The 18,241-nt window shown below is 40.9% G+C and overlaps 1 protein-coding gene across 1 annotated transcript; it reads left to right on the top strand.

The window, feature by feature from the left end:
• Positions 1–746: 746 nt before the first annotated feature.
• Positions 747–15,187, top strand: LOC5574782 (FACT complex subunit Ssrp1). Its single transcript, XM_001655289.2, has 5 exons — positions 747–968; positions 1,037–1,658; positions 11,537–11,858; positions 13,624–14,722; positions 14,846–15,187. Exons 1-5 carry the CDS (start codon positions 918–920, stop codon positions 14,933–14,935), a joined length of 2,184 nt encoding a protein of 727 aa, XP_001655339.1. The 5' UTR covers positions 747–917; the 3' UTR covers positions 14,936–15,187.
• The last annotated feature ends 3,054 nt before the right edge of the window (positions 15,188–18,241 follow it).

The raw sequence follows: 18,241 nt of genomic DNA, 5'->3' as shown, positions 1-18,241 counted from the left end.
GGATTTCTACAATTGTAGCTAGCTGACGCGTCGGCAAACTGATGTGGAACATCATCAGTATTCGGTTCTTGACAATGTTTCTTACCAAATTTCTCACAAGAACTGATCTCCATCTACTTTTGTTACTCACAGCTCCGTCCGGTGCTCCTGTTAGTCGAGTTGAAATTGGAAACATTCGCAAACCAATATTCGTTGTAGTTGAACGTAGAAACTGTCGAATTAACGAACTCTATTAGGTTTTAAGGGAATTTGCAAATCGGTGTATGTGCAACTTCAAAACAATACTGGTGTATATGACGTGACGCATGTGAAAAATGAACTGTCAAACCGACGCATCAAGCAAGGTGTATGTATCAATCAAGGTATGGTATCGACGAATCATCATGGTGTATGTGAGCAGCACAAAGCAAAAGGGTTTATTCGATAATTTCACCAGTTTTTCAATCTAATTCAAAACGAATCGTAATTGTTTAATAGTGGTTAGAAACAGTGTTCTTTTTTTCAACTTGTAAAAGACACAACAATAGAAAAAATGCAAAACATTCTAAATAGGATTTGAAATGCTTTACAATATATTGCATCGCATTTTTCTCGAATCCATCCAAATGTTAGATACGCCGATTTGAAAAATTATGCTTGATTTATTTTCCACCGGGTCTCGAGCAAGATTTTACCGTCTGGCATTAACGGCGCCGTTACTCACACAGTGGTTGTTGGTAGTTGTGTGTTGATCCGTCAAAACATAACCTTTTGCATTTCGGCATCAATCCGCTTCACGATCATCCTTGTTCTCAACAGCAAACTTTTTAGCGGCATTCCATCGTGTCCGCGCAACGCATTTGCAGTTTATTCCCGATTTTCCAAAGTAAAAAGTTCCGTTTGTGTTCCGGCAAATTGACCACTAGCCACCAAGCGCGATGGATTTCCTGGAGTACTCGTCGATTAGCTCCGAAGTGCGGGGTGCGATGGTGAGTAATTTTGTGGATTATGATTTGCCAAGACGCCATTACTCATGGTTCGTGTTTTTTGTTTGCAGTGCCCCGGGAAGCTGAAGATGACCGATACGGCGATCGTGTTCAAGAACGAGAAAACGGGCAAGGTGGAACAGATTAACGCGTCGGACATTGATTTAATCAACTTTCAGAAGTTCGTGGGAAACTTTGGGCTGCGAGTGTTTATGAAGAACGGACTGTTGCACCGGTTTATCGGATTTACGGGGGATGAGCAGAAGATTGCGGATTTTGTGAAGAAGAACTACAAGCTGGATATGCTGGAGAAGGAGCTCTCGATGCGGGGATGGAACTGGGGAACGGTCCACTTCAAGGGGAGTGTGCTGTCGTTCGATATCGAGAACAAAACCAGCTTCGAGATTCCGTTGAATCATGTTTCCCAGTGTAACAGCGGCAAGAATGAAGTGACCGTGGAGTTCCATCGGAATGACGACGCCCCGGTCAGCTTGATGGAGATGCGATTCCACATTCCGACGTCGGAGTCGGCAGAGACGGATCCGGTCGAGGCATTCCAGGAGCAGGTCATGAAGCAGGCTTCGGTCATTTCCGCTACCGGCGATGCGATTGCCATCTTCCGGGAGATCCATTGCCTGACGCCGCGTGGTCGCTACGACATCAAGGTGTTCCAGAGCTTCTTCCAGCTGCACGGTAAGATGCACGATTTCGAGATTCTAGTGATTCGATCATTCTTATACATATTTGTTGGGAAGTCGTCCTATGTTTTTCAAGAATTCCTTCAGACATTCCTGCGGGATATTGTCTATAGATTCGACTAAATGTTACTAAATTCAATTTTATTCTTTTTTTTTTCAATTATCTTAGCAATTTATCTAGGAAACCTTGTAAAACTTCCTCAAGATTCCTTGAATTCATTTAAAAATCATTTATCAAGGGTGACTTTAACATACACAAGTTTAAGCAGAGGATAATTCGGTAAAACATTTTTTTTGTACGGTATTCAGTTGGAGCTGCCTGACAGCTTAACTTGTCAAGGCTGAATCCTCGGTCTGGCTTTAGCCAAGTTTCCCCTCTACCAGGACCAATACTCAGATGGACTGGGCTATGATGCCCACATGAACACTGTTTTTCATTAGTATTGCGACGTGGTAGTTTTTTTAAAATACCCATATTCCCTTGCTTCTGAGAAAAGGAAGCATTATGAAAGTCAGCAGCTCCATAAGATTTTTTTCGAAATAGTAGTGTAGTACTGTCTAGTCGAAATGGTTTTGAATAATTTGTCATTTAAGTGCTATTCTGATTACTCCTGTCTTTTACGTAAGATTAGAGTCTTAAATGTCAATTATTGTCGTCAAGTCCAGTGTTGTTCAGACTCATTTCCCCGAAAATAACATTTTCCGAACTACGAAGCCACGAACTACTACAACCATGCTCTATCCTCCTAAGATAGAAAAGCAGATGGTTAAGCTTGAGTACTGCACACAAAATCGATCAATTTTGATCCCAGAGAGCCACAATTCAAGTTTCGGTAAAATGAAATGAGTGAGTAAGTGAGTGCGAATCATTTCACCGAAACTTGAATTGCGGCCCACCAAGATCGAAACTGTCGGATCCCATGTGCAACACTCAAGCCCAACCACCTCCCCCTCCATCTCAGGAATACAACGCACAGTTATAACAGTTCATGGCTTCACAATTCGAATTTCGGGGAAATGAGTCTGGTCAACACTGGTCAAGTCTTAACAAAATTAGGCAGTTAAGTAGTAGTTCTAGTTAATTTCAGGTCTTTACGTTCATATATCCTTAAAGAAAAAAGTCACTTTCCTTGTCTGTTCAACAATTTCTCGAAACTAGCAAATCTACCCTAATGATCGATCTCAGCGTCTTACTGGTTTGGTTGGTTTGACTTTATTAACGAGATTTTTAGCCCTGGGCTAGTTCATCTCGGGACCAACGGCTTTACTTCCCTTCCGAAGGAAGTCGTCACTATAACTTTTTACGTCATAAGTGACTATGTCGGGGATGGGATTCGATCCCAGGTCCTCGGCGTGAGAGGCGAGTGTTCTAACCACTACACCAGGTCAGTCCCCCAGCGTCTTACTTTCCACAGTCATTTTATAGTGAATATTTAAGAGAAAGTTACCTTAGGATTCTATAATTCTCCTACAAGGTTCACTTTTCAGTGGCAAATGCAATGCTTCACAACGCCTACTTTATACTTGTAAATTTTGCGAAAATTAAGCTGGAATCAGATTATTTATACCGTAAAGTGCCCTAATTCAGCGCATTGCCTAATTCCGCGCATTTCATACAAAATTATTTACATATGGAAATACACATCAATACTGCAGCAACTTTTAACGCCATTTGATGCTACTTTGATTTAGAATAAGTTTGAATCACAAATAAAAGCAAATAGAGCAATTTTTCGCGGCGTAAAAAAATAATCAGTGGAGGCCCGTCTGAGTAGACGCCATTTTTTCAATTTCCTTAGCGTCCGTGCTAAGACAGTAGGACACAAACAAACGTGATTTCTATACTGAAAATGTTTTGTTATTTATGCAATATTCTATGAAAACACCTTGCTACAGATGTGTTTCATGATGCTTCTATGAAATCTTATCAAATATTAGCATAATTATTGAGATTTATCCCAAAAAGTATTGCGCGGCATTAGGGTACGTCATTTTTCATAAGTCCCTAATTCCGCGCACTGCTATTTACAGAACAACAAACAAGTAAAACATGCTATATTTATCTGAGGAAGTATTTTCATGCATAAATACGTTTCGCAAACAACCGGAATATCGGGAAAGCCCACTTACAGGGAAACTAGCGGCCGTTCAGAAACCACGTGGTCATTCTTGGTGGGAGGAAAAGTTTGTCCAAAACCAAGGTCCATAAACATTTGTTATTGTATGAACAGTGCAGACTACGAATATACAGACTTATTATTATTTTACAGGAATCCGTGAAATTCAACGTAATCCCAACAGCTGAAAATTTCGGTGAAATAAATTAACGGAGTACGGTAAATTTTTACAGTTTTCGGTAAAATTTCACAGCAATCCGTTGAATTTCGACGGAATTACGGTGGTTTATTTTACCGAACTTATCAGCTGTTGAAATTACGGTGAAATTCACGGATCACGGTAAAATAATTTAAGTGTGTAGAGGTAGTCGGGGCGATTTCGCCAAACTGCATATGTTTTTGAAATTTCTTCTGGAATAACATGCAACCCCAAAGCTGACAAGGAAAAGGAAAAAATATCAACGTCTCCGCAGTCGCGAAACGTCCAAATGCTGAAAAATTGAAAAGTATTGTATTCAAAATAAACTGTTATAAAAACCTCAGTGTTCGGAGCAGTTTTTCCAAAGCTGCTGATAATTCTAAACACAAGACTATAGTTATTTCAAATGTCTGCAACTTTTTCTGGCATAAAATTTCACTTCGAAGGCGTTTTATGTTTCGGTGTGATGCAATCGCAATTGCATATTTGCTGGGATGTTCATGTAAGGGTTTGCGCATGATTGATACAAACACAGAGGAATAAGTAAAAAACTCAGCAATGACAGAATAAGAAGACCGTCTTCTCGAGTCTCGTCTCAGGAAAAGACTATAACAAATGTTTATCCTTATTTCATGTGATAGTCAAAAAATTATAAAAAAGTCTACGTTACGGCTCATACAAAACTTTACTTTTTTTCATACAAAAAGTGTTGTGGAGGGGGGGTAGATGGTTGAAAATGTTCAATTTCAGCGTTACGTAATGAATGGATACTGCCTTATACAAAATTAATGTTAATTTGATTGTTTTGCAAGTGCGCGGAATTAGGCATTCTTCTGCGCGGAATATGGAAAAGCGTTAAAAAATTGCGCGGAATTAAGCAATTTCAACGAGTGAACTATTTCAAAAAAATCACAATTGTAACGTGTGAATACAGTCTAGTTTATATTTTTGCCATAATCTAAAACAGATTTGCTAGCGATCCACCCATAAAGCTTTTTTGTTAATGCAATACTAATTTTTAATTAACCATTTGAAATGTTTTATTTGTTAACTGCGCTGAATTACGGCACTTTACGGTACCGTTATTTTATATTATTATTTATACTCCTCCTCAAGCCGCAGAGATTCCCATCATCTGACGACACTCTTCAAACTTCGTCCGCTGCAGTGGTTTGGTAAGGCCATCGGCAACTTGCTCCTCCGTGCCAACGTACGCTAGTTGTAACCACCACGGCTCAGTGCGTCCTTGATGAAGTGGTGGCGTATATCGATATGCTTCGTGCGAGGATTATACCCACCATGCTTCGCGATTGCGATGCAGCTTTGGTTGTCGCAACGGATTTCTATGGGATCGTCGTTGTTGTCCAGTAGCGCCGAAAGTCCACCCTTGCTTCCTGTACAGCGGCTGATACGGACATGTACTCCGCTTCACAGGTAGATAATGCAACCGTGGGTTGCTTCTTGCACATCCACGAAATTGCACCGCCTTGGGCCAAAAACACGTTGCCGCTGGTTGATTTCCGCTCGTCTAGATCGGATCCCCAATCGGCGTCACAGTAGCCGACAATACTGGAATCAGCATCCTTCTTGTAGACCAGCTTGAAGCCGGAAGTACCACGTAGGTAACACAGAATGTGCTTCACCGCGTTCCAGTGCTTGAGTCCCGGATTGTTGTTGAATCTGCTGAGAGTGTTCACCGCAAAAAATATGTCCGGCCGAGTGCTCTGCGCCAAATACATGAGGCACCCGACAGCTTCCTGATACGGAACGTCCTTCATCAGAGCGGATTCATCGTCGTCCTTCGGGCTCGCTTCCTTCGTAAGCTTCTCACTGTAGTTCATCGGTACTTTCACAGGTTTGGATTGATCCATGCTGAACCGCTTCAGAACCGACTCTACTTACGATTCTTGATCCAAAGCGATGGAGTCGTTTTTCCTCTCGATCCGGATTCCAAGGCAGTGTTGCGCTTGTCCCAGATCCTTCATACGGAAGCAGCTGGATAGTTGTTCCTTCAGCTTCTTCGTCCACATCCGGTGGTGTCAGTCTTAAACGTCGTAGCGCCGCATCTAGTTTGTGGTTCCAAACTCGGCTCGACTGCTTCAAGCCATACAACGCCTTGTTCAGCTTGCACACCATCGTCTTCTTTTTTCCATCTACGAAGCATGGAGGCTGCTCCATGAATATCTCTTCGTCGAGATCCCCTTGCAGGAAGGCCGTAACCGCGTCCATCTGGTCTATCGCCAGATCGTGCTTGACCGCTAGTGCGAGAAGGTAGCGCAGCGAACTGTAGCGAACCACATCCCCCTGGTTTTTAACCAGGTTTCCCTTTTCCTAAACAACCCCACTCTCTTTATCAATATGAGATGAACCAGCCTAGGGCTGAAAGTCTCAATAATAAAGAAAGAAAAAAAACTAGCGAACGACGGGAGCATATGTTTCATCGTAATCTACCCCCTGTCGCTGCGAGTAGCCTTTAACGACCAAACGAGCCTTACGTCGGGTCGGGTTTCCGTCAGCATCACACTTCGTTTTAAATACCCACTTGCATTTGATAGCTTTCCTACCCTTGGGGAGCGGGGTGAGGGTCTAGGTGTTGTTGGCCACCTGAGCATCAAATTCCTCCTGCATGGCACGCCGCCATGCGTCGCTATCCGTCCGAGCCAGCGCTTCTTGATGCGAAGCGGGATCATCTCCTAATTCGCCATCCATGCCAGATGTAATCGCCACAAGACCATCGTCATCGCTCGGTCCACCAGTGGAATCGTCATTAGGGAAACCATGGAAGTCCCTCGAATCATCGTCGGAGATTGGCTGTGGAAGTGGTAAACCGGGTAGGCCAGTGCCGTCAACATGAAAGTCTCTATACCATGACCCCACAGTTATGGATCAAATAGTGTGGAGTCCAACCTATAAAATTCAATAAAACGACATGGAAAACGTAAAATTGTAATTGAAAAGCACGAATTGAATCGTTTCAAATTGGAACTTCGGTTAGTAAACTGTTTTGAGTGTAATATTTACATAGGATTTAATAAAAATTAAAAATTGCATCGGTTTCTGAAAACCATATTATGGATCAATTTTCATATTATGGATCAAATTGTGACATATTAAGGATCAGTGCGCAAAATCAAGAGATTTTAAACTCAATGCATCTGTATTGCATGATTTGGTGAAAGTTAACACTGTGTCACATATTACTGCAAAAAAAAGCATTGTTAGAGCTGGAAACAAGGGTAAAATGTCCTTTTTTGTGATATACTGCATTGTAGTAACTGAGACACGAACTGTTTTCGCTCTACACCAAGTTTTCCACCCATTTTTGTCTGCTAAAAATGAAATTTTCCAACCTGGATGTTGTATTAGTTTTATCCTTAGTGCTATTGACTGAAAATGTCGAATCCAATGCTTAAAATGGTAGAAATCTACATTCTTTGGTAGTGATCCATAACCGTGGTAAACAATCATTCCCTGGTCCATATTATGGATCACTAGTTAGAAGTGCTAATATTCGGTATTTAGAATCAACAATCAAGAAAACTGTTCTCTAAAGATGAATTCACATTAAATCGAAGCAAACGAGCATGTTTTATGCTTTTAAATATGAATTTTACCACTTGTGGAAGCTTATGAATGCTGACGGCACTTCTTACAGAAAACGACCATATAATGATAGCTGTGTGGTACCAACTAAACATTTGTCAAATACATCGTTATTAAGCGGTTGAATGTTGTGCTTAAGTTTACAAATGGTAGAAGACAAATAGTATAACATGGGAAAAATATGTTTTACGTCAACGTTTATGTCTTGAGCGAGTTATCCGATGTTGAACGCCAAAGTGATCCGTCACCTTGGGTGATCCGTAACTGTGTGGGCATGGTACTTGCCTGGCAAAACGTGCTCCCGTTCGCTGCGCCTCAACACCTTTGACCGAGGTGGTTGTGAAGATAGTCGCGAAGGGAGTACAGGGTCAGTCAACGTTGCGGTACTTGTGCCGCTATCATCGCTTGAAACACATTCTTCGAAGTCGTCATCTGTTTCCGCTTCGTCATCGATCATCGGATCTTCTGGTTCCGCAACAGGCCTCTCCAGTGTGGGGGAGGGAACCGGCTCCTCGAAGTCCAATTGAACGAACGTTGTTGGTCTCTTAAGTGGATCCGCTGGAGATATCGCGTCGAATGAAACACCTTCATCCAGGAAAATTACTTCCCGACTCACGATGGTTGACTTCTTCTTCGGAACGTACAGGCGATATCCTTTTGTTTCTTCATCGTAGCCCGTTAAAACGCATTCATGGGATTTGGGATCCCACTTGCGTCTCTTCTGCTTTGGAACTTGAACCATTGCTTCCGTCCCAAACACACGTAGATGTGAAAGGTTGGGTTTCCTTCCATTCCAGGCTTCCTCGGGGGTCAGATTGTGCCCACGAGTCGGAGATCGGTTGATGAGATACACTGCTGTAGATACGGCCTCCGCCCAGAAGCCTTTCGACAATTTGCCTTCGAATAGTAGACACCGTGCCATTTCTACTATCGGGTCTACCACAAAAGGTCGAATCACAAAAGACCGAATCACATAACGCCGAATCACAAAAGGCCGAAACATACATAAGGCAGAATCACAGAAGGCCGAATCACAGAAGGCCGGAATATAAATAAATAAATTTTAGGGAAAGCCTCATTTTTCTACAATATTATGGACATTTTTACAGTAGGGTAAGTGGGACAAGATGCACAAGTAACATTACTAGCTATAGTTCATCGACATGAATGCACCAACTGGTGTAAAATGTCACAAATAAAAAAAAAAAAAAAAACATTACTAGCTGAATAAGAGTTGTATAATTAGTGGTTTTTGGGTGTGTCAGCTGGTCTATTTTTAACTGACACCAGAGCTGTTAAATGTCATGAATATCACGTGACTTTGACAATTGAATATTACTAATATCATCTTTCCCCGTGAAAAAGTCATTCGAAAATGTTTTTCCCGGTGACTTTTTCCGAATTACTATTGGTTGGCAATATTTGCTGATGTTTCGCTTTGGAGGGTGCTATGAACATTTTTTAATTTTCAAAAATTTTGACATTCAACAGCACTGGCTGACACACCAAAAAAAAAGTTCTATAATTGGAGCTTAAGTAGTCATGCTGTTGTATTTTGTACAACATAAGTGTAAAAACCTCGCGAAAACTGAAAGGGTATACAGTGCCTGTTCGATTTTGGCAACATGCAAACATGTTCATGTTGCCTAAATTGAACCGTTCCAAAATTTAATGGTTGTTTTTATTAAACTTGTATCGCCGTAATAATGACCACGAATAAAATTTACCTATTTTGAATATGGCAAGCCTTAAGAAGGCTTACAGAATTAATGAGATTGACAGGATTTGTGACTTGTTGCCAAATTCAAATCGAGTCAAAATCGAACAGGCACTGTGCGATGAAAAGTATTCTTAGTTAACTTACGATTCTTATGATCACTTAAGGTGGTTATAAAACGAAACCAAACTTTGAATTTTCAAGTGCACGAGACTGTAGAATCTGACAAGAGTTCGCGTTGAAAATCAATCAAATTGCTTGCTTGCTGGTAGTGACAAATTCGCGAAGCGCTATTTGGTTCTCAAGTCTTGTGCTCTTGAAAATTTGAGGTGTGGCTTCGTTCTATAATCACCTTAAACATTTGTTATACCCAATCTCAGCAATCATTCTCCTGCTTGTTGCGTAAAAGACTATGTTGGCATTATACCGGGCAAACGCTTGCTGTCCGAACTCGCTGTCGCTCGTCGGACCTAAAAATAGAAAAATATCTTCTGCTTGCATTATACCGGGCAAACGCCTGGATTTGCTATTTGCATGGCACCGAATAGATGCTATACACAACCTTCGGATATCGGAGACTTCGGCGGCCTTCTGCCGCCTCATTTCCTCTATACTCAATGCGGCTTCGCCGCATGGAGGATAGCGCACTGGTTACTGACATGACTGCATTTAACAAAGCATGGACTTGTTTTTTTCATATTCAAGCTTTATTCGGCCTTTTGTGATTCGGCCTTTTGTGATTCGGCCTCTTGTGATTCGGCCTCTTGTGATTCGGCCTTTTGTGATTCGGCCTTCTGTGATTCGGCCTTCTGTGTTTCGGCCTTCTGTGCATTCGGCCTTTTGTGATTCGGCCTTCTGTGCATTCGGCCTTTTGTGGTAGGCTAGAATGTATTCGGCCTTTTGTGATTCGGCCTTCTGTGATAATCCTCTACTATCGTCCAGTTGGCGCGCTCCGCCAAGCCGTTTTGCTGGGGAGTATACTCGTTCGTCGTCTCATGCCGGATGCCTTCTCGCTGTAAGTATCCTTGAAAACTTTTGTTCAGATATTCCTTACCGTTGTCAGTCCGGATCGCTTTGAGCTTCTTGCCGCTTTGGCGCTCCGCCATCGCGTGGAATCTCTTGAAGACCGCAAATACTTCATCTTCTGATTTTGTTTTCATAAAGTACACGAACATACGCCTTATCTTGTCATCGATGAACGTGATGTAGAACCGATTACCGATTAAGCTTTGAAGAATGAGTTTTCACTATGGGATAATAAGTTTGTACTTACATTACAGTACTAGCGTGTTTGGAACATATCTCAAAATTTCTCCATAGTAATTTCCATATAAACCTACATTGTCTTTGGGCCACCTCTAAATCACCACCTAGAAAGCTTAAAATTTCACAGAACATTATTCTTATAGTAAGGATGGTAAGGAGCATATGGGAGATTGAATTTTCTAACATTTTTAAATTTTGAACCGCCCTAATCCACCAAACTCGGAACAACTGACCACGATAGGCGGCACTCTTTGTTTACTCACTTGAATCAAAAGACCTGGGCTAGAGACGCTTCGATTTGGTGGTCTGAAAATTTGTCTAGAGCATAGAACTGATTGCTCATTTCGATACAATTATCAACATTATTCATTTCACCCTTGGAAGAAAGTTCGCATTCCGGAGAAATGTCCTTTCTTCCATTCTTGCCACGTTTAGTGACAGTTTTAAATCCCACTTTTTTGGAAGGAAGTTGTGAGTTCAGAGATTCACCCTTCCTTTTGTTTGTAGTTGCAACCATGCTAGGTGAATAAACGAAAGAAGACGTGACCTTCGAGAGGTTTTTTCCCAAGACGGTGTCCAAGGAGGATTACCACCGCTAGCTTTCGCTAACGGGTTCAACGAAAAATCGAAGGCACGGGTCCAAACAAGGATCGTAAAGGGATCAATAGTAGAAAAAATAGTACTGGAAAGTACCGTTTTTAATTTTAGCACTGAAAAGTACTGTTTTTGTAGCACTGAAAAGTACTATTTTATTGCTTTAGGTAGTTATTAAAAAAGAACTTCCAAGAGCAGAGAGAAATCGTGTACGCACAGCACGAAGGTACGATGCGCACTGATTCTAGCAACGTTTTTGCAAGCCAAGATTAGACCAAAAAATGACACCCAAAATTTCATCCTGACACTTCTCCAAGCCAAATTATCATGCGATGCTGCCTGAGATAACTCAACTATACTTCATCACTTCCCCACAGGTAAGACGTACGACTTCAAGATTCCCACCTCCTCGGTTCTGCGGCTGTTCCTCCTCCCGCACAAAGACAACCGGCAGATGTTCTTCGTCATTTCGTTGGATCCACCCATCAAGCAGGGCCAAACCCGGTACCATTTCCTGGTGACCCTTTTCCAGATGGACGAGGAAACCAACATCGAGCTGCCGTTCACGGAGGAAGAGCTCAAGGAGAAGTACGAGGACAAACTGACGAAGGAACTATCCGGACCGGTGTACGAAGTCCTCGGCAAGATTATGAAGGTGATCATCAACAGGAAGCTGACCGGGCCGGGTACTTTCATCGGGTGAGTTTTCAATTGTTATTTTTCCTTTTTTCAATCCAAATTCGGCTTGCATTTTCAATGTTTCTATTTGCTCTTATAAGAAAGCTTGTTACTTATTCTTTTCCTCGGAATTACGTCCCCACCGGGGCAGAGCCTGCCTCTTAACTTCTATTAGTTCTTCCATAGTTATTAACCGAGGGCTTTATTTGTCGAATTCGTCATTTTCGCATTCCTATATCAAATGGGAATCGATGAAATTTTCATTTCGAAAAGTTCCTGGACCGACCGAGAATCTAATCCTAATACCTTCAGCATGGCTTTGCTTTGTAGCCCTAAATCTTGTTACTTTAATAGAATTGTTTATTCAGTTTCGATTAAAATTTAAGCTTCCTTGCACCTATAGTACCAGTAGTAAGAGAAACATTTTTTTAATATAGGAAGAATTAAGAACTTATTACATGAATCGAAAGCTTTTGATCCATTACGTAAAGGAAAAATATGTAGAAATACCGTTTTGGTTTGTGTCTTGCCTACGCCGTGAAAATAGTGCTATACTAAAGGAATAGAAATTAGGAACTGTGCTACTATGTACCATGCCCACACAGTTACGGATCACCCAAGGTGACGGATCACTTTGGCGTTCAACATCGGATAACTCGCTCAAGACATAAACGTTGACGTAAAACATATTTTTCCCATGTTATACTATTTGTCTTCTACCATTTGTAAACTTAAGCACAACATTCAACCGCTTAATAACGATGTATTTGACAAATGTTTAGTTGGTACCACACAGCTATCATTATATGGTCGTTTTCTGTAAGAAGTGCCGTCAGCATTCATAAGCTCCCACAAGTGGTAAAATTCATATTTAAAAGCATAAAACATGCTCGTTTGCTTCGATTTAATGTGAATTCATCTTTAGAGAACAGTTTTCTTGATTGTTGATTCTAAATACCGAATATTAGCACTTCTAACTAGTGATCCATAATATGGACCAGGGAATGATTGTTTACCACGGTTATGGATCACTACCAAAGAATGTAGATTTCTACCATTTTAAGCATTGGATTCGACATTTTCAGTCAATAGCACTAAGGATAAAACTAATACAACATCCAGGTTGGAAAATTTCATTTTTAGCAGACAAAAATGGGTGGAAAACTTGGTGTAGAGCGAAAACAGTTCGTGTCTCAGTTACTACAATGCAGTATATCACAAAAAAGGACATTTTACCCTTGTTTCCAGCTCTAACAATGCTTTTTTTTGCAGTAATATGTGACACAGTGTTAACTTTCACCAAATCATGCAATACAGATGCATTGAGTTTAAAATCTCTTGATTTTGCGCACTGATCCTTAATATGTCACAATTTGATCCATAATATGAAAATTGATCCATAATATGGTTTTCAGAAACCGATGCAATTTTTAATTTTTATTAAATCCTATGTAAATATTACACTCAAAACAGTTTACTAACCGAAGTTCCAATTTGAAACGATTCAATTCGTGCTTTTCAATTACAATTTTACGTTTTCCATGTCGTTTTATTGAATTTTATAGGTTGGACTCCACACTATTTGATCCATAACTGTGGGGTCATGGTATAAGCGATGTTAAATAGAAAAACATGATTTTCCGCAGTTTTCATTTTTCTTCCACATAAACAAGATAACTAATTACAAGGACGTGGCCAGAGCATCTCTCTAATTTGTAAAAAAAATAATGTCCTACTTTTTCGAAGCCAGTCTATTTTACTGATTACATGTTTTTCTCCTCTCCAGTCATTCCGGAACTCCGGCGATTGGTTGCTCATACAAGGCCGCTGCCGGCTACCTCTATCCGCTGGAGCGAGGTTTCATCTACGTGCACAAACCGCCGGTCCACATTCGGTTCGAGGAAATCGCCTCTGTGAACTTTGCCCGTAGCGGAGGTTCAACCAGAAGTTTCGATTTCGAGATCGAACTCAAAACCAGCACGATCTATACGTTCAGCAGCATCGAAAAGGAGGAATACGGCAAGCTGTTCGACTTTATTTCGTCGAAGAAACTGCACGTCAAGAACACCGGCAAGGACGGCAAGAACAACTACAAGGAGGACTTTGCCGACTCGGACAACGAAGGCGAACCGGATGCCTATCTGGCGCGTGTCAAGGCCGAAGCCAAGGAGCGAGACGATGATGACGATGGAAGCGATTCGGATGAGTCGACCGATGAAGACTTCAACCCGAACCAACAGGAGTCGGACGTGGCCGATGAGTTTGACTCGAACGTGGAATCCACCTCGGAGGATGACTCTGATGAGGGAGGCAGCGGAAGTGGTTCGGATGGCGGTGCCAAGAAGGCCGAGAAAAAGAAGGAAAAGAAAGAGAAGAAGGAGAAGAAGGTACGTAAAGAGAAGAAGGAACGCAAGGAAAGTAAACCCAAAAAGTCTAAATCGGGAGGTCCGAAGCGTCCGGCGACAGCCTTCATGATTTGGCTGAACGCCACTCGGGAGAGCATCAAGAAGGATAACCCTGGCATTTCGGTGACGGAAATCGCCAAGAAGGGTGGCGAAATGTGGAAGGAAATGAAGGACAAGTCCGAGTGGGAGGGAAAGGCAGCGAAGGCCAAGGAAGAGTACGCCGAAGCTCTGGCCGCGTACAAGGCCTCCGGAGGTGGCGGAAGTGACGATGAGGGTGGCAAGGGCAAAGCTGCCAAGAGGAAGAAGGAAGCGGCCACGCCAAAGAAGTCCAACGCCTCACCAATGAAGGGTAGTGGTTTCAAGAGTAAGGAATACATCTCCGGCGATGATTCATCGAGCAGCGACGATGACAAGAAGGATTCGAAGAAGGCCAAGAAGGGCTCTGATGACGAGAAGGAGAAAAAGTCCACTGAGAAGAAGGTACGGTATTAGCTTGGTTTTGATTATTCTAAAAAAAATTATAGTGGGTATTCCCCAAAAACCATTCCCCAGAATAAAGAATCTTCTAAAATAGCAGTAAAATTGATATTCTCTTACTTTCAGAAATCAAAGAAATCCGATTCAGAATCGGAAGCGTCCGGCAGTGGATCTGAAGAGGAGGAGGAGGAGGAGGAGGATGCAGGCAGTGATTAAGTTACGTTCGATTGCTGAAGACACGTGGCACAGAGTGGCTAACTGTCTGGAGCATTTATCCTAATCTACTACAACATCTCTATTGAAATGAAACTCTTCGCCGGCTTTGAACGATTGGATGAATGATTGTTGGAACTACGATCCTGAGGATTTAGTATTAGAAGAGGACATGCTCGTTTTACATTGCTTTCTTTTACATTATTGTGTAAGGTTAATTATAGGCTAACAATGGATCACTTGTACAAACTCCAAGTGTACTGTCTGATTGGGTTAATGAGTTGGCGAATATCCGAAATGCCTTTTGACGGTGAGCATAAAGAATTGTAAACTTCAACGGTAACTATCGAAAATCATGATGAATAGAAAAAGGAGGGCGAACAGAAACAAAGCGACTTACAGTTAGAAATGTTACTGATGGCACGTTCATTTGGAACTATTTGGGAGTCTTCAAGGTTCAGGCGTTTGAGAATGATTCTTTCCAAAATTTTATTGTGGCTAATTAACAGGCTGATTGGACGATTGTTAATTGGCAGTGTTATATCCCAGTTCGGCTTACGGACATTTCGCATTAAGGCCATTTGGGATAACATTTTTTTTATCAAGAACACACATCCCAAATGTTCTTTATGCCAAATTGTAAGCCAGTATAAGTCTAAATGAGGCCTGTAGAGACTATATTCTGGTTGTTGTAATTATTTTGCACATCCCTAGACTGGCTAATCGAGTCTGTAGTCTGTGTGTTAAGTCATCGCTCAGTCTACTACCACTCTTGGATAAAATACGGGGCAGTTAGTCGTTATTCGGTTGCCTGTCATTCAAGTCGTGGTTGGAAAAGGCTGGGGCTCGATTAGTTTGGTTTGACGTGGTTGGAGTTTCACAAAATGGCCCGCTCTCGTTCATGGGTACCTAATGCACTTTTAAAAAAGTTGGAAAAATATTCGAAATTTGTTTCTTACTGATCTGTAGAAACATAAAAATTGACTCTTTTTAATGTATTCGAGCAGATCTCAGTGGAGAATCAAAATAAGTAAATTTGAATAATACTTTGTACCACCCTAATGGCTAATCTTTGACAGATACGCGTATTGATATTCCGATTACCACACTTGTAGCTTTCTTTTGTGTCAGTTACTCGTATCCACAAAATTAATCCATTATTGTCCCATCGGACAAAGAAACTGGAATTGATCCTCATTAGGAGTAAAGCAGAAGAATCGTCCTCTATTCGAGTATATTTCTAGTAAAAATTCAACCTACAAGGAATACCGAAATAACTTCAAAACCAGACGACCAATGGTCTAAACCGACACAGATTTCAAAAATAAAAGAGTTTTTTGAGAACTTTTGAAAAAATGGTGCGAATTGAACATTTTTTATGGTGAAAATACTATGCTGCCGGTAGAGTGGTTAATAAGGATTGATGCGGCTTGAAACGCATTGAAACGGCCATTTGGCTTAAAAAGACTTTAATGGTGGTAAGCTCCATCGAAGTTAATACGCCAATCGCGATTGGCGATTGGCGTATTAACTTCGATGGAGCTTACCACCATAAATGGCTTAAGATGGTTTGAAATGGAATGGCTTAAAATCGCTTTTAAGGGTTTAAACGGCTTAAAATGACTTGAAATGGCTTAAAACAGTGCCCGTTCGATTCTAGAACGGTTCGTTTTTGCATGGCTTGAAATGAATTAGAACGGCTTACGCTTGATTTAAAATTGCTTAAAGTGGTTTGAATGGCTTGAAAAGGATAAAATGGATTAAAATGGCCTCATGTCATCATCATCATTATCATCAAACAGGTTAAAGGCTCAAATGGCTCAAATGGCTTAGAATTGAAAATTCCTGAATTCAAAATTTAAAATTCACAATTCAAAATGGTTTAAAACAAGTGTTAAAATGGCTTAAACGGGGCTTAATACGGCACAAAATAGCTCAAACTAGCTTAACGCTCAACGCTCCGTCATCGTAATCATCGTCATCATCGAAACTTCAAAAGCAGTTTTTTTGTTCAAAACTTAAAATTATTCGATGAAAACGCGTTCACTGTGTTTCGGCTGGAGAATAGAATACAGTGAACACATTTTCCTGTGAATTTTCTCGATTTTGAACGAAAAAACTGCTGTTGTAAATTCTGAAATCAATGACGGATCCTGCCCCCTTAAGGCTAAGTAGCCCGTCATTCGTTTTGGAAGCCATGATGAAATTTCTGCTCTCAATTTCAAAGTAATAAAACTCAGTCCTTGGTTTCGAAAAAGTATCACTATATGCGCTTACATGCCGAAAGTATGCTGATACTTTTTCGGATACGTCACTGCAATACTGGCTGCACTACAATACCAATTGGTTTTTATTATTTTAATCAACGACGCGTTCATCTTTCAATGACGGCCCACTTCGCCTTAAAATGACTTATAAGGGCGCACTTTGCTTAAAATAGCTTAGAAAGGCTTAAAACAGCACAAAATGGCTTAAAATAACTCAACATTAAAAATAAGAAATTGAAAATTTAATAATTAAAATTCATATGTTTTAAAAAACGGCCTCAAAATGGCTCAAAATGACTCAAAATTACTTGAAATAACGAAATATGGGACTTAAAATGGCTTCAATTGGCTCAAAATGGCATAAAATAGCTTACAACGGTATGAAATGGCTTAAACGGGGCTAAAATGGCTTGCAATGGCATAACATGTTTTAAAACGTTGATTTATAAGCCGTTTTAACGGATTAAAATGTCTTAAAACGACTTAAATGGCTTAAATTGACTTAAGCCGTTTTAGTCGTTTAAAGGCCCGTTTTAAATCGTTTTAAGCCATTTTGAGCCGTTTTGTGTGTGTGTTTGTATACAATCCACCTCCCACTGACCGGCAGTGCTTTTATGGAAGAAAATTGTATGCATGTATTTATTGATACCCTTCGATATCTTTATATCTGCAGACAATTTTAGCCCGGGAGAAGCCATTTTGAGCCGTTTTCTGCTCAAAAAACGAGCCTTTAACAAAGCTTAAAATAGCTTAAACAATTTAAAACGGTGCTCAAAACCGCTTCACATGACTGAAAGCGGCCCAAAATGGCTTATAACGACTTCAAACGGGATTTAAAGTTGCTCAAAATGACTTAAATTAGCTTTCAATGGCTTAAAACGGCTCAAAATGGTTTAAATTGGCTATAGATGGCATAAAACGGGCCTTAAAATTGCATAAAACAACTTAAAACGAGTTTTAAAACGGCTCAAATTGGCCGACTTAAAATTATCCTAAGAATGGCTAAGCATGGCTTAAAATGCCATGAAAGAGGACTTAAGTC

Source organism: Aedes aegypti, chromosome 3 (genome assembly GCF_002204515.2).
Source record: "Aedes aegypti strain LVP_AGWG chromosome 3, AaegL5.0 Primary Assembly, whole genome shotgun sequence".
Taxonomy (NCBI): domain Eukaryota; kingdom Metazoa; phylum Arthropoda; class Insecta; order Diptera; family Culicidae; genus Aedes; species Aedes aegypti.
Note: the sequence above shows the minus strand (reverse complement) of the source record. Positions and strands in the feature narration are given on the sequence as shown.